The sequence below is a fragment of the Nannospalax galili genome, unplaced genomic scaffold, assembly GCF_000622305.1.
Source record: "Nannospalax galili isolate Female #2095 unplaced genomic scaffold, S.galili_v1.0 scaffold547, whole genome shotgun sequence".
Lineage (NCBI taxonomy): Eukaryota > Metazoa > Chordata > Mammalia > Rodentia > Spalacidae > Nannospalax > Nannospalax galili.
The window spans coordinates 240,286-263,362 of record NW_008355824.1 but is presented as its reverse complement, the minus strand read 5'-3'; the positions used below and the strand labels follow the sequence as shown (position 1 = coordinate 263,362).

The 23,077-nt window shown below is 35.8% G+C and overlaps 1 protein-coding gene across 1 annotated transcript in view; it reads right to left on the bottom strand.

The window, feature by feature from the left end:
- Positions 1 to 6,592, bottom strand: part of Tmprss11f (transmembrane serine protease 11F) — a 74,700-nt gene extending 68,108 nt beyond the window's left edge. The window contains exon 1 of the mRNA XM_008853820.1: positions 6,510 to 6,592. Within this exon, the coding sequence (XP_008852042.1) occupies positions 6,510 to 6,520 (11 nt within the window). The 5' untranslated portion in view covers positions 6,521 to 6,592. The remainder of the gene's footprint in view (positions 1 to 6,509) is intronic.
- Between the last annotated feature and the right edge of the window lie 16,485 nt (positions 6,593 to 23,077).

The window sequence follows — 23,077 nt, the reverse complement described above, 5'->3', positions numbered from 1 at the left end:
AGTAAAGGGCAACTCTAATTTAGTCATTCAAATGTGTAATTAATCGAGAACCTTACAAGAATAATAGGAAACAAATCCCTACATTACAGGCAAATATACTGCACACTACCAAAAACTTGACTCAACATTCCTGTTTATGAATGAAGAAAACAACAAATGAGCCACTTCTTACATGTTGCTGCAATGCACAACTTAGTTGTAAGTAATGTATAATAAATACAAAAAAATAAAAAAAGGAAAGAAATTGAGAGGGGGCATGGGAGGAGTTGGAGGGGGACTAAGAGGCTTTGGAAATGATACAAATATAACTCATTTATGAAATTCTCAAAAAATAAAAGACATATAAATGTGTGTAATAAAAGACATATACATAACATATACATATATAGTTGCATATATATATATATATGTATATACACACATGTATGTAGATGGGGCTGTTGTCAACAAGAAGATGGCAGCTGGCCAGCTAAGTGAGTTGAAATGAGGTGAAATTAATGGCTTTCTGATTTTGAAGAAATAGTTAATCATGACTGAATTCTGTTAGTTGTGATTGGGTCCAGGAGACAGAGGCACAGTAGCAATTCTCAGTACATTCATTGCTCCCCAAACAGCAAATTACGGAAAGGAGTCTAAGTCTTCAGTACCCCACCCAAAAGACACTTCTTGAGTTAACTTTACACTCCGTGAAAAAATGAAGATGCTTCCCTCACCCACTTCATCTCATACCACACACACTGGATTATAACAGCTCATTGGTTGGTGCATTTACAGAATGCCTTATGGCGTATAATCTATGAAAATAAGAAATGAGAAGGAGGAATGGGAGGAGCTGGAGGGGGAACTGAGAGGGATTGAATGGTACAAACAATACTCAGTTTCCTTTCCTTTACTTACCAGAATTGGTGGCTAGAATACGGAAACCAACTGAAGTTTGAGGTGGGGAAATGAAGGTTCAGTCAGGAACTAGTCGCCACAATGGGAATAGGGTGGCTTGGAAGGATGAGCTAGGAGGGAGGGAAGGCAGGCAGGAAGGACACATAGGGCAGGAAATGCCACACTGATGCAGCAGAGAGGAGAGCTAAGGTTATGCCTTTACAGGTTTCGAGGCGGTATCTATACCGATACATCAATCTTCCACAGCCTGTTCAGGTTTATGAATATGACTGAAACACGTTCAGTGTAGAAGATGGGAACAAGATAAGTGACCTGATTTTTTACTGTTTTTTTTTTTTTTTAAACTTTCAAAATCAAGCCGTGGGATTTTTTTTTCACTTCTATTTTTCTTCAACTTTGTGTTGCTACTCTTGTGGTTTGAGTTTGATGTATACTTTAGGCCCTTCTACCTGTTCAAGTTTATTCACCTGATTATTTTTTAAAAACCCAGCAATCTAGAGCACAAGAATCTGCCAATAAACCATCTGAGAAGGATATGAGCTAAGGCAGTTGTTTGCCCTGTAGATAGAACGATTCATTGGGTTCTTAGTTTTTCACTTTTCCTGCCTAGATACAGCCTACACTCTCTTTTATACCTAGACATACCCTACACTCTCTTTTGCATTTTGTTTTTCAGGAGTTATTTCTTGACAACTTGCGTTATCTTATCTCATCGGTTGGGATGTGTCATCCAGATTGTTTTACACAGCAGTGTCTGTGACAACATTTAAAAATAGCATATGGACTTAAATATGCCTAAATAATGTGTTCTGAGTGTTGCATTAAACATTCTAAGAAAAACAAACACGACCAGAAAGATACTTGATAAATTTGAACCATATGAAATTGCTAGTTTTCGATGGTTATAACCAGCACAGTGATTTTAATTTCATATAATCCTTAGTTGTAGATCATATTGTACATATTCTATAGTTGCAATTTACTTAATTTTTATTTTATAATATGTAAGACACCCAAAATGTGGGTTTCTTTCTTAATCAAGAATCATTATTTTTTTCAAATTTGAGCAATAATTTGAACAGTTATTATAGCATATTAAAAACTTCACAGAAATAAAGTATTTTTTTTAAACCTTTGCAATGGCAAGGAATCTGTGATCAGTTTTTTCTCATATACATCATTTAAAAATATAATGTACAGAATCCAAACCTGCAAGGACAAATGCCTCTCAGGTGACCCTGAATTAGGATTTGAACTTGAATTTTGAAAGTTTTTCAAAGGCTAAGGGTTCAGGATAAATCATAATAAGTAATGAAATCATAATGACTATATGATTCAAAAATACAACAACATTTTACTTATTTCTAAATATCTCATATTACCTAACCCACTGCATTAGGAGAACCAACCCCTTAGAGTCCTTAGCAAACAATGTGCTTTTTAAAGGTTACTGCAAATGACAGTTGTAAGCACAAATTCATCCTCTCGGTCTAGATTCTGCTCTCCACATTGCTTTCCTGCGTTTGTTGAATAGTGTTGAGATGCTTTTCAGAGCTTCTCAAATCTCATTTGAGCAAAGTGACAAATTGTAGCAGCATGTGATGTTTTGAAAATTCATTTGAAAACTTAAGCCTTGATTCATTTGCAAATAAATGAAAATAACATATGAATGGAAAGTTAACTTTTCAAGATGCTAGAAGTTAAAGTGAATTTGAAAGTTTTCAGGGAAAAAATACAAAACTTTTATTTCATATTTATGACATTTATACTTCACTTCTGTTTGTCCAATCATTATCATGTCTCTTCCTTAGTTTGTAAACACCAGAAAATTTGTGATTTTATTAATTATTATATGTATGCACCTGTTTATTCTTTTGTATGATCTGGTATGTATGTATATGCACATATAATAGACATACTATGTGTATGTGCATACATAATTTATACAGATATGTATAAGTGTGTGTATAATGTACTGTAGTATACTATAAACTGCTATAAATGTTTATTGAATTGATGAGTGAATGAAATCTAAAATCTAGCCCATGAACAATTATCTAATGCTTTATTCTCTTCAATAATAAATTCCTGTCAGCATCACAACATATATGTTTACTTGGAACAAATTCTCTCCATAGTTTTAAGCTTTTATATACCTCCTAAATTACTGTATTGTAAATATCTCATAAGCATCATTAATAGATATGTAATGGGTCATAAATCTGAAAGTTTCATTTACTCCTAGCCTTCTCTATTTTCTTGGTAACTGATCTTGTCCGAAGTAAAATTTAGTCATAAATCAACACTCAGATGTTGAAAGTCTATAATGAGACAGGCAGTATATTTAGCCTTAGAGACACAGAAAGATTTCCATTTAACTGGGGAGATGTCACTGAAAATAAACATACAGAGAAGTGCCAGTAAATGTATGTATATGTATGATGTTTTATGCAACTTTGAAGGGAATGGCTTTGCTTCAGGAATAACTAAAATGTCAGCTCAGAGGAAAAGATATCACAGCAAATTTGGTTAGAATCATAAAGGAAGATTGTGAGGTCTCACTAAATGGCGGCACATTCCTTACAAGCTAAGGAAACAACCAATGAGCAGATATAGTATCTGTACCCCTGTCTCTTCATCAAATTCTGCAGCTGCGACCAGATAACAATAGAACCATCAAGTGAGCAAGTTCCCCTTAACAGTTCTAAATGGCAAATTTAACCAGTTCTTCCTCTTGCTTACATTTTTACTAAACTCTCATAATGAAGTTTAGAGACTTATAGTCTGGTAAAAAGCCCCCTCAGAGACTGTTCATTTCAGTTTCATTAAACAAGTTCCAAGGTCAACTTAGAGGCATATTTAAAGCCTCATGACTTTCAATGACTTTATTCTCTTTGGCCCAAGATATATCCTTCTTTTCCTCAAACTAACTTCTACCTGTTTTTAAAGACCATGACCATTTATTACATATGTCACATTGATCCATCAAAGTGTGGTCTAATGATTTGCCTCTTGACACCAAGGTCTATAATTTCTGGTAGCTGTAGCTCATGTCTCTGCCTCACTTGTAGAGAGTACCAAATAAAGTGACTGGCAATACAATACAAAACAAAAAGCAGACAGAGAATTATACTCTGGGATAAATTAAATGCTTCCCCCAACTAAATTGCTCTCCATATTAATTAGCTATTAACTCTGAAATCATAGAATTTAAGTACTCAAATTAACTTTAAGATTATCTGACTTAATGTTATAGAAACATTTTTGACCAAGACCTAAAGCTAGAAATTTTCTGCATTAAGACATATCTGAAACAATTCCTCGATAAAAAACATAAAATAGGGGCTGGAGAGATGGCTTGGTGGTTAAGAGCACTTGCTGCTCTTGCAAAAGACCAGGGTTTGATTCCTAGCATCCACATGGTGGCTAAGAAGTGACCATAACTTCAGTTCCAGGGTAATTTGACACTCTCTTCTGACCTCCATGGGCATTGCATGGCATGGTCGCACTTATATACACGTAAGCAATAAACTCATACACATAAATAAAAATAATAAAATAGAAAACATACTCAAAATATGAAAATACATAAATACTATTTATTATTTATATATAACAAAGAGAGCTAGTGATGCCAAAATCAAGCAAATAATAAATCAATAAAACAAAAATAACTTTTTATTTGTCTACAAAGATGATTCCAAATTCCACTAATGGCTATACTGCTCACTCCATTTCTTTTACTGTCAATGCTCCCTGTCTTTTTACAGAAATTATGAAGACTTGAGAGATAAAAGACTTTCCCAGATGAATGGAAATCTAAATCTAAAATGTGGAAATAAACATTATTTTTTTCTACTTCACCACAATGTCAGACCAGACTTTTGCTAAAAAAAAAAAAATTATGTGTGTGTGTCTTACACACACTCATTTACTCTGTGAAAATAGATCTCTTGGACAAAATGCCTTTGCTAATGAATTCAATAAACCCATTGCCTGATTTCATACTGTTTTTATGAACAGTTCATACTTTTTGGCAGATATCTGTGTTAAAAATAGTTCTTGTGGGGCTGGAGAGATGGCTCAGCAGTTAAGAACACTGAATGTTCTTGCAGAAGACCCAGGTTCGAATCCTAGCACCCACATGGCCGCTAACAACTGTCTGTAACTTCAGTTCCAGGGGATCTGATGCCTTCTTCTAACCTCCGTGGGCATTGCATGACACGGGTGCCCTTACACACACTCAGGCAATATAGACATATACATAAAATATAATAAATAAAAATTTTTAAAAAACAACAATAAAAACAATTCTTGTGTGGAGTTCAATTAGAAAGGATGCTTAAAATACTCAGAGCAATGTACTCTGAACCAAAATGGATGAGGCTTCAGTATGGAAATTTCATGTACCTATAATAAAATATTTAGAGTAGAAAAGTGAGTGGAAATGATGCCATAAATTGAAAAGTGGAGGAGTTGGCTGTTGGAAAAGCATATCACAGAATCTTAAAACCAATGGACATGAAGACTTCAATTTCTTGATACATCTTTTTAAATTGAAATTGTTATATGTTCATATGAGTGTTCAGCAAATATAAAACTAGGTTTTCTACTGTATACTTCATCTTGTTAAGTCATGAATATACTTTCTTATACTTAAAAGTATGGATATTATACTGGGTTCTACAGTTAGGAAAGTGTCTGTGAGGGGAAATTTTGTGCATGAAATGGAGTCTGCTTAGGACTCATGCTAATATTGGAAAGTATATTAGGGAAAATAAGAATATTTATCATTTAGAAATGTGAAAGCCCACAAGCTTTCATTGTAGTGTGTTTCGTAGAAGATAAACTCAGATGATTATACAATTACAATGAGCACAAAATCAGAATTACGCCTGACACACTGGTCAATGGAAACACCAGAAATTTGTGTTTAGAGAGACTCATCTTTGGGGGAAAAATGTTTGAAATCTATAGGAGTTTGAAAAAAAAATTGCTCAGTTATTCATTGCAGTCTAAACAAATAGCCTTAACACTACCTAAAATCAAGGGATCAGTTATTTTGGACTTCAATTATGATAAATGCCACATGAAATTTTGTTAATTCAATAATTGCTCACATATCAGAATTTTAATTCAATCATTTCATTCATGTGATATGTACAGTAATCCCATGTGGACAGATTTCTTTCACTTGGAATTGACAAATGAAAAATTCAATACTTTCTCCTCTTTAATCTTTACTTTGTTGTCCCAGAATATACTTCAATAAATAATATACTATAAGAATATACTATTAAACATAGTAAGGAATCAAATGAACTATCTTAAATACTTTATTCTTAGAAGCACAGATTTTCTCCAAATGTTAAAATATAATATTGATAATATTATATATTACTACTATTTCTCTTATTTAGAAAGAAAATACCACATTGGCTACTCTTATTTCATTCAAAAACAAAACAAAACTTCAACATGAAATATGATAACACATATGAAAAACTCTTACAGATGAAATAAGCTCTACCAGCCAGCATCTGCACAGCCTGTCCCAGGAGGTGTAAATACTTGTCCAATCATCAACTCACTGAGAAAAGCTGAGTACTTACGCGTACATCATGGACCCAGGACTGGGGCAGCTTCTATTCAGTCACCATCTGATCTCTATCAGCCAGGTTAGGACTAGGAAGCTGGAAAATAATGACAGTCACTGGGGACAAGAAAGGAAACAAGTCGGACAGGTTTACTGACTGAGGTTTGCTGCCTTGATAGCCTGATAGGAACATGGTCGCTTCAGTGCCAGGCATGTTTCCACACAATGAAGCAACTGTCAATACCTGCATAGAGAAGCTCCAAACAGTAGAGGGCTCATGGTGTGCAGCTAGTGATGATTCAGAACGGCACACTTATCCGGTTGGGGAGGTATGCTTGGTATTAAGGTGTGGCCTCAGTTTGTCTTAAAAAAAAATAAAAATAAAGCTCTAGAGTACATTGATGCTACTTTTTCCTTCATTGGAAATCTTCCTTCTCTTCCCTTTGAGGGAACGGGAAGGTGTACAGGGGAGAAAAGGCATACTGGGCTATAGACCAGAGCATCTGTGCCTGTCTCCTTAGTGGCATGATTATAGACAGCCAGATTACTTTATAACACTAACCATTTTCATTCTAAAGATAATATAATTACACTGAAAAAAATTTCTCCTGCTACCATGACAAAAAAAAGTAAAACAGATTTAAAAGAAAAATCTTTTCCCTTTTCATCATCAAGAATATCTTAGCCAATTTTAATGGCATAATTGACTCAATATTTATAAATAGTCCTTTTATATACTTACAATACAACCTTGATGAGTTTAGTCTGAATATATGAATTTCTAATATAATTACATAAAGTTATAGGACAAAAGTTATAATTTTAAGATCTACTTTTGAAGGCTCAAAGCCAGGTTTATGGTGGTGAGGGTCTATAATCATATTCAAAAGGCAGATGCAGAAGGATTGCAAGTTCAAGGCCTATTGGGTTACAGAATGAATTCATGGGTCAGTCCAGGAAACAGTGAGACTCTGTCTTAAAATAAAAAATGAAAAGAGCACTGGAGATATAATTCAGTGATAGAGTTCTTGCCTAGCGTGTACAAGGACGTAGTACCACAAAAATAATAAATAAAAAGTTGGTTTAATACATTAAAATTGTTCTCATTAAAAATATTATTTTAATAATCTGTGTTTTTGAAAATTCATACAGATGTGCTCAGATTTTTATATTTTTAAATAATAATGAAATTTTGCAGCTTATTGAAAAATTATGGCAACAAGAAGCATGTTGAAGAGAGCTCAAGAACCAGCTTTGAGAATTTGGGCTGACACTGCAGTAAATACATACTGCTTCTCTTGATACAGAATCAATATCCCCATGTGGGGTTTAGCATTCTCTTCTCAAAGCACTTGACTGCATGCTGAAAACTTTTTGTGGTTTTGAAATGAAAAAAAAATAAAGAAAAAGACTATTAATACGTGGTTAATCATTTTTAAATAGTCAAAGATTGCAATTGAGGAAATATAATTTCTGTTTTTGTGCATGTGTGCAGATCCATGTGCATGCAGGTGCGTGCTTGAGTGCATTCGTGGATGCATGGGTGCATGCGTATGTTTTGTGTGTGTGTGTGTGTGTGTGTGTGTGTGTGTGTGTGCATGTGTGTGTGTCTATGGAGGCCAGAGGACAGTATCTGGCTGCTGTTCCTTAAACAATGTCCACCTTGTTTTTTAGAGACAAGACCTTTCATTTGCCTGTAGTTCATCAAGTGGGCTAGTCTGGCTGGCTGGCAAGCCCTGGGGATCAGCCTATCTCTGTGTCTCAGCACTAAAGACATGTGCACCACATGACAGGCTTTTTTTTTCATGTAGATTTTTGGGATCAAACTCATGTTCCCAAACTTGTAAGGCAAGCATCTTAGCAACTGAGTCATCTCCTAGGATTAGTAATCTAATTTTTAAAAGTTCTTGAACAGCAATTCAACTCACCCTCAGGAACTATCCTGTTGGCCCATTCTTTCAAATTACCTAGTCTTTGGTTTTAAAGATTATATTTGTTTGCACAAACTGCTTTCAATAAATATGCAATACTACCTCACTTTATTCTCTGAGGTAAAGTCTTTACCATCGTGGAGTGGCAGTGTACTAAACAGTCTTAGGTAGGAATCCTGGATTCAGCTTCTGGTGATGTCATGAGCTACTTGTATGAATTTAGGAATATTATTGCTACATCTCATTTTCTTCTCTGCCAAGTGGGGGATGACACTTGTATTTAGATTAATAATAAATATAAAGGACTTAAAATAGAATCTGTGGAAAGTAGCACCTGGGAGAATATAAAGTACTCAAAGTGGCCAAGTATTCTCTTTTCTCTCAAATCTCATTGATTTTCTAGTTAGCACTATATTACTGATTGTTTCAAATGACTTCAAAAATGCAAGTTCCGTGGATGGTATCCTGACCTAGAGTCACCTGGGAAGAAGAAACCTCAATTAAAGAATTTCCTCCATCAATATTATTCAGCTCTTAAAAAAATGAAATTATGAAATTCACAGGAAAATAAATGGAACTGGAAACAATTGTCCTGAGTTAGAAAACCCAGACTCAGAAAGACAAATATCTTCTGCTAGCTTTGAAATCTTAGATGCACATATTTCAAATTGAAAATTCAGAGAGGTCAAGAACCTAATAAATGGCTATGGGCTGAGGGGAAGCTTCCTGGGAGGGTTGTAGAATGCAGTGATATGAAGGAGAAAAGGGAACATTAGTAAGGGTTAATGGGGTGGGAAATGGGAGGGCTAAGCAGAGGAGGAAGTATGAGGAGGCACAAGTAACACTAAAGTTCTTTAGAAAAAGCCATGTGGAAACCTACCACTATAGAAGCTTCTTAAAGTATATACATATATATATATATCATAAACAGAGATTAAAAGGACTTATCCTATAACAAGGGGACAGTGCCCTTTCTAGACTTCATAAGCTAATATAAAACAACAAACTTCAATGACAGGAAAGAAGTCCCTCTCTAGAAATATTGTTCAGGGTCCCATAGACTCTCAAACAATACTGGCCATTGCCTCTTCTCTTTATTACCCACCAAATGTTATAGTAAGACCCTATTATAGAACAAACAAGGAAGAGTCAAGCTGATGCTGACTTCACAGCCTCATCCCTACTGGCTACTGTTCATAGTGCTGGAATTTCCTGTGCATGCTACCTGAAGAGAAAATTAATCATCAGTCTTATCCAACTGTGAATTATATGAACTACAATAACTTGTCCACCAGGGCAATAGTGACATGAATATTATGGGAGTAACCAACCACTCCGAAATTGTATTTAAGTTCTACTTCATAAGATGGAGTCCATACCTGACATTGATGTTAGGCTTAGAAACCTGAGGCTAGACAGGTTACAGGACAGAGGAGAGCTGAATACTACTTTTCTGCTAAATAGTTATCATATTAAACTGACTCCTAATGACTTATTGCTATCCTCATAGATTAATGCATCTCTCAACTCTTACCAGAGAAGTTTCCTTATATAGCAGAGGGTGATTAATACAGAAACACACAGCTGGACAATGTGCAAAGAACAAGAGACTGTAAAGTGCTTATCCCTGAATAGGGCACCTATATCAAAATTCTGCCTCTCAAAACCCAGGGATCATTGTGGAAGGGGGGTTAAAAATATTGTAAGAACCAGAAGTTTTGGATGACCACAAATAAAAAGAATTTTCCAGACAGCTAGGCAGTCATATGAACTTACAGAAATGGTGTCACCATGTACAAGTTTGATGTAAGCTTAAACCAGACAAAATCCCAGCATAGATATGGGGAAGTGCGTAAGAAGCTCCAGTCTCACCTAAGGAAAATTTTGGCAACTGATGGTTGCTAGAAAGGGGAGAGATCATCTCTTTTGAGGATGGGACCCTTGGAACTTTATCCAGGTTCCAATGGATGGGCCCAGACTAAAGGACAAATGCGGACACAAATTAGACTCTTTAGACATTATTATATATGTAATAGAGCATGTTAAATTGGGGGAGGCAATAAGGGGAAGTGCAGATAGGGGAAAGGATCTAAACACCATCAAATTATTATATGATAATTACAAAAATTCAATAATAAAAATATATAATGAAACTACTGGTTAGAAACAGAGAAGCTGAAATTGCCTTTTCTATTTGAATCAGCAAAGATGTGCAATAAACGACAGGAAATAGACACGAGATTCCTTTGGCACTGTTGGTACTAATCTAATACATCTCAATGGTTCATCACAGAGGCTGAGCTAAAATCATCTTATAGTTAGATGAGAATAAAACTAGGTAATTGATTAAAAAGAAAATCTATAACAGTGGAGAGATGTGCAAAGCAAAATGTCCTTTTTAATTTCTTTTCTGGCAAAAATAATAGAAAGAAACATGATCAGGAAATTAGGGCACCAACTTAGAGTTGTATATGTAAACAATGAAGATATAACCTCTAAATGCTTTTCCTGGTACTGGGAATTGAACATCAGGACTAATGGATGCTAGGCAAAGCACTCTACCATTCATCTATAGCCCCAGCTCTCTTCTTTACTTTTTAAAATAAGACAGTATCTCACTAAGCTGCCTGATGTGGCCTTGAATTCACTTTGTAGCACAAATAGGCCTTGTACTTATAAAGCTCTTGCCTGAGCCTCCTAAATAACTGCAGTTACAGGCCTGCATCATGAGCCTGGCTTCCACATCTTTTTTTCTAGGTAGAAAGATATGATTGGATGACTGAATAAATGATAGAAGATAGATGATGATGATGATAGATAGATAGATAGATAGATGATAGATAGATAGATGATAGATAGATAGATAGATAGATAGATAGATAGATAGATAGATGACAGACAGGTAAATAGATGTTAAATAGAACAATGATCATTTCAGGACTTGCATTAGGTCATGGCTCTGTTGATATGTTTCAACTGGATTTGCCAAGATTATAACATTTTGTTTTTATATGTGTCTGTACAACTTTTCTAAAATAATTCATTTTCATCTGATTCACCACTCTTTAGGTTCAGTTAGATAAAATTCATCAAGACCTACAGAGGTAGATGATCTTTGAGGTGTTGTTGGTTGATTTTGTCCTGTCATCCTACAGTCCAGATGAGGACCCCAAAAGTCTTAAAGGGAAACAGTGTAAGAAAGACTGCTTCTCCATGTATGGAAAATTGTTTCCAAAAGTTGAGCAGTATTGGTGGCACTTGTGTTATATGTTCTTTCTGTCATCTTTCCTTTCTTTTTCTGTTTTGTTTTCAGCCTCTGCATACAAATGCACTAGCTTGTATGGATAAAAACTAATGCCTCATACCCTGGAAAAAGAGGGAGAATAGAAGCAGTGAGGAGAGACAAGTGCAAAAGAAAGAGAAGCAGAAAGAGAAACAGTCAAATGAAGAGTAACAAGAAGAGACAGAACCAGAGCAGCAGCAGAAATCAATGAGGAAAGCCAGAAAATGTGAGAGAAGCAGGGGGACAAGAACAAATCCAACCTAGACGGCAATGAAAGTGTTCGCTCGACCACGTGGTTAAGTTTTAGTCTTTTTTAAATTTTTGCAAAAAAATCTATTGAGAATTTCATACATGTGTATAAGGTGTTTTGATCAAATCCATGCCAACTCCTCCCCTCCAACATTCCCCCCTCTGAAGCGGTAACCCTAAAATGTTTTAAGGATTAGACACAAGCTCTCTACATTTAGATTTTATTTTATGTTATATATGCATATATGTGAATATATGTATGGAGTTATTAGTTAATAGTTATTTTATTTCAAGTATATAAGTGTTTTATCTGGATGTGTGTAAGTGAATCATGTGTGTACAATTCCTGCAGAAGCTAGAAGAAGACATTGGATCCCCTATAACTGGAGTTATAAATGGTTGTTATTCACCATGTGGGGGTGCTGGGAATGGAACTCAGGTCCTCTGGAATTAGTGCTCTTTTTATTTATTTATTTATTTTTTTTTGGGTCTTTTTGAGATAGGGTCTCCCTGTAGCCCCAGCTGTCCTGGAACTCACTATGTAGACCAGGCTGGCCTTGAACTCACAGAGATCTGCCTGCCTCTGCCTCCCAGTGCTCTTAACTGGTGAGCCATCTATCCAGCCCTATGTTCTTATTTTTCAATTTGTAGTTATATTAGTATAGTTCTCTTTCCAAACTATGTGCTCATTTAAATCAATCAAATCACTGTTAAATTAAAATTTTTTAAAACTAAGACTAGCTCTAGATATTGGACTCAAATGTTCATTAATGAACATAGTCACTAAAAACTACTTTTGGGCTGCCTGCCATGTGTCAAGTAGCATGCTAGTTGCAGAGCACAGTATCGTAAGCAGCATCAATTTCTACTTACAAAAATATTACCGTTGGGGAAAAAAGCAGTATCAACAAATAATCACGCAAGTATGTTGTGATAACAGAAATATAAGATGTTATACAGAAGCATACTCGATGATAGCAGTCGAGATTCTGGTATTCAGAGAAGTCAAACAAGCCCCCCTTTCTGTCAGTTAATAATCATATATATTTATATTTTTTCTGTATTTGAATTAGCTTAAGTATTACTAACCTTGCATTTCAATATGCCAAGTAAAAATGTCATTGATCAGCAAAATCCCTGTGATACAGATGCAAATATGAATCTATAGAATGTTTTATTAATACGCTCAGTTCAAATACTTCATAATTCATCAGACTCAATCAATCCAAACAAGGAGAGTTGGCAGAAAATATAAAGAAAATTTTAACCTCATGCTATGTTTTGTATGTCACATACAAAAAAAATGAAGAACTTGTGACAGGTTCTGAAAGCAGAAATCCAATTTTGCATTTTCTTTTTTAAATTATATTTTATTATTTTTATTGTATTTATTATTTTATTTTATGTGCATGCATGTATTGCTTGCATGTAAGTAAGTGCACCCGTGTCATGCAATGCTCGCAGAGGACAGAAGAGGCTGTCAGATCCCCTGGAACTGGAGCTACAGACAGTTGTTAGCTGCCATGTGGGTGCTGGGATTCAAACCCAGGTCTTCTGCAAGAACAACCAGTGTTTTCAACTGCTGAGCCATCTCTCCACCCAATTTTTCATTTTCAAATCATACTTGCAGCTTCAAGTAGCCCATTCTTCCCCAATTCATATTTTAACTATCTGATTAAAATAAATTTGGTTCTGCTTTATCCCTCAACTCTTATAGGGAAATGGTGCCACTCTAGGAATTATTGTTTATGCTAGGAACTTTTAGTCCACACAGAGAAGACATTTAAAAGGTATTTTTGATGAGATGTTCAGTTAAGAAATGTTTTGATAGTCTTGCTCCTTAATGAATGAGATAGAATCAAGAAATTCCTCTAGCTGAGCTGGAGAGATGGCTCAGCGGTTAAGAGCACTAGCTGCTCTTGCCAAGGACACATATTCAATTCCCAGAACCCACCTGGTGACTAACAACCATCCTTAACTCCAGTTCCAGGGAATTTGATGCCCTCTTCTGACTCTGTGGGCACTGCACAACACAGGTGCACCTACCTACATGCAGGCAGTACACTCATACACAGAAAATAAAAACAATAAATAAAATATTAAAAAAGAAACTCCTTTAATTTGAGCCTTACAATTGAATTTTGTAAAACTGTAAACAACTGTGTATAATTTGCTTCTAAAATGTTGACATTTTTCAAATTTGAGTTAACTACATTCCAGGATTTGCCAAGAGACTTATATAAGACTCCATCATGTTTCATTAATAGTTTTTGTGTGATGCATTTCTTAGGCAACTCCATTACAAGTTTTACTTTGAAAGAATAACTAGAATATTTTCTGAGTTGAGTATTACTAATAATATCTATTATATATAAAATAACTATTTCCATGGAAGGATGTGATTTGTGACATTCAATCTGGGAATGAGAAAAGAAATAAGAATATAGTTGCTTTCACTATCAATCTGTTGACTGAATGAAATGACCCAACTATTTCATATTACATTACTGACCTGCCAGGCAAGATGTGCCCACTGTGCAATAGTGGTATGGTAATTAAGGGGCTTTCTACTTTCTGATAACTCCAGGGGAGGAATTACCTGGTGCTGTAAATCTAGCCAAGATCTTGTGGCTGGGGAGATCATAGGCCCCAGTGAGGAAGCTATTACTGTTATTTTGCTAACTGGATGTGTTGTGCCTATCAAATTCTCTTTTAAAATTTTATATTTATGCCTATAGATCAGTACTGTTTAAAGAAGCTTCTTTTTTGCAATTAGCAGCAGTTATTACAAAAACTCATGGCTAGTCAAAGTGATGAAAACAAGGGACTGTTTTCAACAATGGCACATCTGCTCATGAAACCCTATTTCTCCTTGATGAGTTTACTAGCAATTAATGGTTGCTGGAGTATGGAGAGAAATGTTCTTCAGTCTATAGCCACTGGTAAATTGCCCATGCTCCTGTAAATAATCCCTCACCCAGGAGAATCAGTTTTCTTCAGGGACTAGCTCTCTGAGAGATTATCTAATCCCAAATGTACAGTCCTAAACACAGGTACATGTGAGCACCGCTAAACGAACTCGTGTGTGTGTGTGTGTGTGTGTGTGTGTGTGTGTGTAATAATCAAAGAAGAAGACAGAAATGTAGAGGGAGTAGGGAGATATGGAAGGAGTTGATGAGAAATTAGGAGGAATGGAACTAGTATAAAGACCACACTCATAGCCAGGCATGGTGGCACACGCCTGTAGTCCCAGCACTTGGAAGGCAGAGGCAGGCAGATCTCTGTGAGTTCAAGGCCAGCCTGGTCTACGTAGTGAGTTCCAGGACAGCTGGGGCTACAGGGAGACCCTGCTTCAAAAAAAAAAAAAAAAAAAAAAAAGAAAGAAAAGAAAAGACTGCACTCATGTGAGAAATCTTAAAAAATTAAAAGTAAATAATAACAGAGAATGTGAAATTGGGGAGGTAGTAATGTAGTGGTGGAGAGGGGGAGGGGTCTGAATATGATCACAATTCTTTGTATAAAGTTTTGTATACATCTTTGTATAAATCAATAAAAATACATAAAAGAAAATTACTGTGATGATGCAAACAACTTTAAACTCATTGTGTTATCAAAATAATAAGATATGAAAGACAAAGATGAATGGTTTGGAAGAGGAAAGGGATCAGTGAGAGTGGTAGGGAGACAGGAGAACACAATGAAGGGTGAATATGACTGAAATATATTATGTACATATATGAAAATATAATTAAATACATTATGTGTAATGGATATATACTAAGAGAAAGAGAAGTTGAGAAAAGATTTAAAAAGTAAATAAGGGGGCTAAGGAGATGACTCAGCAGTTAAGAGCACTGACTGTTCTTCCAAACAACAAAGATTTCGTTCCTAGCACCCACATGGTGGCTAACAACTATCTACAACTTCAGTTCCAGGGGAATCCAGTGCCCTCTTCTGGCCTCTGCCTGCATTGCACTCCAAGAGTGCACTTACATATACACAAGTAAAACACTCATACACACAGAATAGAAATAAACAAGTAAAAGTAAACAAGAATTGTATTTCTGATGTTAGATAGCATTTACTAGACATGACAGGGACATCATATCCATGAACTCTCAACAATATGGTTGCCTACACAAGACCACACCAATTGGAATGCCAGTTTGAATGGGGGAGAATTCCAGAAAGTTTCACCCTTAGATGAGCTATAAGCAGTCCAGTGGCTGATGAGGGAAAGAGAATCAATTCTCCAGGGATGAGCTTCCTGATAGGTTTCCTGATCCTAAGTGGTCAACCCTAAACACTAATTGAACTCCGTAGGTCTAGGTCTTTGAATCAGAAGGCATAAAATCTGAGATGGAATTCCCAGCATACACATTAAAGCTAGGTGTGGCCACTCAAACCTGTGATCCTAACATTGAGAGAAGCCAAGACAAGCAGATCTCTAGAACTTCCTGCTCAGCTTGCCCATCGAGGGGAAGAAAAGGTGAGATCCAGATTCAGTGATAGACTGTCTCAAGGGATAAGGTGAAGCATAACAGAGCACAACACCCAAGATTTTGCTCTGGACTACACACACACACACACACACACACACCACATTTACACACACATCTGCCAAATTTTAAAAAATAGAACAAATACTTTTTTATTTTATGTGTATGAGTGCTAGGCCTGAATGGATGTGAATGCACCCATGTGGTGCAATGCCCACAGAAGTCAAAAGAGGATGTTGGATCCCTGGAAATGGAGTTACAGACAGTAGTTTGCTGCCATGTGGGTGCTGGGGACTGAACCTGGGTCCTCTATAAGAGTAGCTAGTGCTCTTAACCACTGAGTCATCTCTCCAGAACAAGTAATTTTTTTAAAGATACTGGTGACAATTGAATTTTCACTCCTATGATGAACTGCTCTACATATGCAAAACAGTTAAATTTGATTACCTAAAAAACTCTTCTGCTCAATCATATTACTCTCAGATAATATGGTAATACATTGATTCAGTACTTCATATATTAATTTATGTAAGCATTAACGTGATACTTTGGCATAAATGTTTTATACTACTAAAATTATGAAAAATGTTTTTATTCCATCCTTTTAAAAATTCTGATTTTGTATAAGTTTGATTTATTAAACTATATTAATGTAATAGCACATAAATGTAATTCAAAATTAACATGCAGAAATTGAGGGTTCACACTCAAAATTATTTTACTGATAATTCATAGTAAACATACTTGAAGGCAATGATTTATTTTACTGTAAAATGAAATTTCAATTCTTCTAAATCATTGGCCTTTCTATTTCTAAAATCTAGAGGGCTTTGTCACTTTTGAGACATTCCAAATATGAGTTCTCAGGCACTGCACTCATGAGGCTGTAGTACTGTTAATTACTACAACCCGCCTTTACATTTTGTAGAAGTATGAGGCTGCTGCATTGAACAGACGTTCCTTGTCCTTTGTTCTACAGACAGGAACTAATCATGAAGATGTATTCTTCACTAATCATTTCCTCCAAGATCCAAGGATAGATTGAAAAATAGTGCTTTGATATTCTTACATAAGTTATTTGACATGTACTTTAAACAAGTGAGGGTACAAGTTTTATCCCTAACATAAATAACAGAATACTAATCATTCAATATACAATTATGCAGCACATTTTATAATTATTCAATATGCAATTGAATAATATAGTTTATATATTATATAAAGTATATTTAAGAAGTTGTGTTATTTGCTCACCTATATCTAAAACTGTATGACACATGACCTACCATCATATTTTTTTCCTCTGGTATTTCCCCTTTTGGCTCACTACTTCATTTTTTTCTTGCTCCTTCTGCATCTGGGCAAGATAGCTTTAGAAGTTGGAATTAGTGCCAGAGTAATTAGATAAATTAGTGTCAATCATAATGAATTGAATTCTCTTCATAATAATCATGATTTCTTTCATACTCTCTGAGAATGCTTAGACAGAATATGAATAAAAATATTATTGAAATAATTATATAATACACACAGCACATACCAGAGGCTAAAGAGATGGATCGGTGGTTAAGAGCACTGGCTGTTCTTGCATAGGACCTGGGTTTGGTTCCCAGCACCCACATGACAACAATTGTGTGTGACTCAAGTTCCAGGGGACCCAACACTCTCTTCTGGCCTGCACGGTACTGCACGCACACAGTACACTTACAAGCAGTCAAAACACTCATACATAAAATAAAAATAAATAAAACATTTAAGTATTACTTATATGCTATTACATATGCATATATATGTACATATATACTCTGATGTATATATCAGAAAGGAAATTGTTTTATTCTAGCCAATATTCTATTTCCCTGTGTGAATCTTTGCTGTCTTTAAAATAAAGAATCTACACCTCCTTCCATTTTACCTTCATGTTCTTCTTTAGTTTTCAGGTTGCAAACCACTCGAGATGGCTCAGAGGTTAAGAGCATTGGCTGCTCTTGCAGAGGACCCGGGTTCAATTCCAGGCACCCACATGGCAGCTAACAATCGTCTGTAACTACAGTTCCAGGGGATCCAATGCCCTCTTCTGACCCTCACAGGCACCACTTACATACATGGAGGCAATACACTCATACACATAAAGTAAAAAAAATAAAGAAATAAAATATTTTTGAATTTAAGCTTTTTAAAATAAGTTATACTCCTTGCCTGTTTTTTAAAGAACCAGGGAAGCATACCACATTCTGTAAATGTCAGTTTTCTCAGGAGCATCTGTAGGAAGTTCACATGTACTTTTGACAGATACAGCACATCAAATGAAAGAATTAATGCTACAGATCATTTCAGGAGCATTCCTGAAGATGGCCTCTAGAAAATTTCCCCTCTCAGGAAACACTGACTTAAATGATGGCCAGCAATCTACAATTCTTCCTACCTCTTCTTCCTAGTTACTTTTATGTCCTCTAATTTCAATATGAAGAAATATTCATGACCACAATAGATACGGTGCATCAATTAAATTTTTAGTTGGAAAATTAATGATAATTATGTGTGTTAATGCTATTCCTTTGGCTCCGCACAGTCTCCTGGTGTCTTTGCCTATTCTGTCTTATATCCCAAGTGCTCAAGATGGAGGTTCCTATGCTAAGTGCTTTGGAGTTTTCTTTCCCAAGAATTTCCTCCTTCCTTATTTAACCCACTCTCACAACATTGCAGAACAGTCTTCTATTTAGATAAATAGCAAATTTATGTCTCTCCTTATATCTACAACCATAGTCTTTAAGATAGGCACTAAGGGTCTTTGCTTCATGTCTTGCCATGAGCTTGTTCAACTGTATTTTAAAAAATCACCTACTATATGCCAGACATTGCACCTGGCATAAAGCTAAAAAGAAAGATTTAAATAAACCACTCTGCTGCTCTCTCAGAATGCAGTCTTTGCCCCTCCATGTTTCCTGTCTTAGTCAGGGACACCACATTTTGTTCCAGTTGCCTGCTTTCAAAACTTGAAGAGTATGTGTGACTTTGTGTTCAATTTAGTTCTTTGAATACAGTCAAATATTTGTGTAATTATTCCTTAATTTTTTTTAGTTTACATACTCTTTTTTTCTTCCAAAGTAGTTTCTAGCATTCTGCTCAGCTTCAAGACCAATCTTTCTTTTCTCCTTCAAATTTACTTCATGCTAATCCAAAATCATTCTCCCACAGGTGTTTCCACAAGGTTTTTTTCATGTGATTATTAAAAAATATTTTACGGGCTAGAGAGATGGCTCAGCGGTTAAGAGCACTGACTGCTCTTGCAGAGGACCCAGGTTTGGTTCCCAGTACCCACATGGTGGTTAACAACCATCTGTCACTGTAGTTCCAGGGGACCCTACACCTTCTTCTGACTTCTGCGAGCACTGCACAACACAGGCGCACTTATATACATACAGGCAACATGCTCATATACATAAAATGAAAATAACAATTAAAATATTAAAAAGTGCTTCAATGGCTTATCTATTTTCTACTTTATCAAGAATTGGCTTGTTATGGTTTGAATATGAGATGCCTCCCAAAGACTCAGGATTGCACATTGGTTTCTAGCTGATGAAGCTGTTTTGGGATGTTCTGAAAACTGTGGGGAGGTATGCCTTTGAAGGGTACCCTGGCTCCCCTCTTCTTTATCTCTGCTTCCTGTCAGCCATGAAATACAAAAGCTCTTCCACCACACACTGCTCCCGTTATGATCTTCCCAAGCACATTGGGCCAACCCTGTGAAACCATGAGCTAAAGTAAATCCTTCCCTTATATTGCTTCTCTCAGATATTTTGTCACAATGCCAGTAGTCTAAAGAATAGCTTTTCTGATCAAAATTCAAATTTTTCTATGAAGTAAGTTCAACCCAACTTCATTTCCCAAGATACATTTATCATGAACTTTCAAGTCTAAGCTTTGTCTTTCTTAAAACATGTAATACACATTTTAACTTTGTAATTTCTCTTCTGTTATTACAGTCTCCATTCCACTGAGTATTCACTCTATTTTACCTCATTTAAGTACGACTATAAAAACCCAACCTAATTAACACCTACCTCTTCACTGAAACCTCTGACAGCTTAGGCAGCAGTTTAAGTCAGGTTCTTGGGTGTGCACACTTGCACTCAAATCCTTGTTCTGCCATTTATTTTGTTCCCTTTAATAAGTCACTAGATCTTTGTACCTCAGTTTCTTCATTCATATACAAAAGATGGAAAAAAATCATCTGCCTTTAGAATAGTTTGAGCAACAAATAAAATAATGCAGATTATTTTGGATATTATCTATGAAAGTAATCACTCAATAAGCATTACATCATAATTTACTTGTAGTATATTCTTCAGAATTCTAGTCTTCACCTCTGATGGATTATTCTGTCATTTTAATCAATGAAACAAAGTTTAGACCTTAATGAAATGCAGATTTGTATAACCTTGTCTTCTAAATTTGTCCCTTCAGCTCCTTTAAAATCCCAAAAGACCAGAAGCTAGACCTTTTACTTCTTATGAAGTCTAGGCCCGTGATAAGCAGTCATTTGACACTAACTGAATTTTTTCTATTCTGCTTTATTACTGTTCAGATTTTCCTACATGTAAAATCTGGGGGCTGGAAGAATGATCCCCTCCCTCCCTTTTCATTGACCTGGGGAGTGAAAAAGAAAATTTCCACATATTAAATTGAATTGTTACCTTTCCAGAACTCTTTGAGTGTTTCATTTTTTTTTCAATAAGGAAACTAGGAATCATGCAATAAATTATACTTAAAACAAAATCAGGATAGCCATTTTCTCTAAACACTCTCTTCGTTTTATTACTGATTTGTTTAGGTTTTAGGGGTTTACATAAACAATCAAAAATTGATCAAAGAGATCATCTCCGGTATGGAATAACTTTGAACTTCAATGGTGGCTGTAAAGCAATGGCATACCGGGGATGGTATCATTTGTGACAGCAGCAGTCAGTTCTACATACAGGAAATAAGGGTACATATAATCTATAAAGAATTGAAAAAATAAGGAAATAAATTAGGGCTGGTGTGGCTATTATCACCAACACCAACAATTCTATGCAATATCATTAATAAAATATTCCTCCCTGCTGGAGGTGGACTACCCCCACCCTCACCCCCACACAGGCTATCTCCCACACCACTGTTCTAAAATTATCCTTGTATAAATCTGACCTGATCTGATCCATATAAGGATTCTGATACAACTTAGAGCAGCTTTTAAAAGAATCATTGCATGTCTTTTCTGGGTGTGTGTTTGTGCACACACATGTGTGGATGTCAGAAGACAACTTGCAGGAGTTGGTTCTCTCCTTCTTCCACGTGGGTTTCAGGGATCAAATTTCAGGTCATCAAACTTGGTGTCAAATGGCATTACCTCCCGAGCCATATCACCACTCCAGCCTTTTATTTTATGTATGTTCCATTTTAAAGAGATGGCTCAGCAGTTAAGAGCACTGACTGCTCTTGCAGAGGACCCGGGTTTGATTCCCAGCACCTACATGGGGGCTAACAACTGTCTATAACTCCAGTTACAGGGGAATCTCCAGCACCTCTTCTGACCTCTATGGGCATTGCATGACACAGGCGCACTTACCCACATGCAGGCATAACACTCATACACATAAAATAAAAATAATAAATAAAATATTAAAAAAACACACTCCATGTCACAGCACAATATTTAGGATGCAAATATACATTTCTTAAGCTAGCCATCATTTATACAGTTTGAGACACTGATTTTGAAAAGCATTGCTCTGATTTGATGTTTAATCATCCAAATGGGAATTATAAATAAAGATTTCTAGAATGAATTAGGTACTTTCCATAGGGTAGTGTGAACCAGATATACTAGACTTTTAGCATTAGATAAAGACAGAAATTGAGTCTCTGATTTACTTCCCTTGAGACAGGAAGGCATAAACAAGGGTAATAGAACATAGAAACTAATACCCAGTTTGAGGGGTGGCTATCGGAGTTTCTTTTTCCAAGTCTGGTCTGCCCATGCGCCATCTCTCAGTTTCTCATTGACCTCTCCTCCCTGTCTATAGTACATTTGCTGTTCTCATTTAATTCTGGCCACATATGTAGTCAATTCAAAGTTCACATAACACTGAAACTTATTCACCTCTATCTTTTTTGAAACCATGTGTTTTGTTTCCTACATCTCCAGTGAGTGTACTGATTTCTTGGTTATCTCCTTCACTATCTATGCATAATTCAAGTACCTGTCACTGGAGGAGTTATTCTATGTCCGTAATTCATGAATGAAACCAGACATGATGCAATTTTGATGGTTGGGATTTCCTTATGAAAGCTATAGTTACATGCCCAATTAACAGCACGATGAGAGGGTTATACTTAATGACACATCTCAAGTATTACAAATTATTCTCTCTTATCGACACTTTAGGATAGACACCAGTTGTAGACATAGACAGTCATTATCATTTCCAAAGTGTTATTACAAGCACCCAAAGATTTATCAACTATCCTTAAGCAAAGATTTGAAAGAAGATGAATAATTCCTAGTTCTACATAGGCATATAGTTATTTCACACCAAGTGAAATGACACTAAACCTATCCTGCAGGGATTAATCA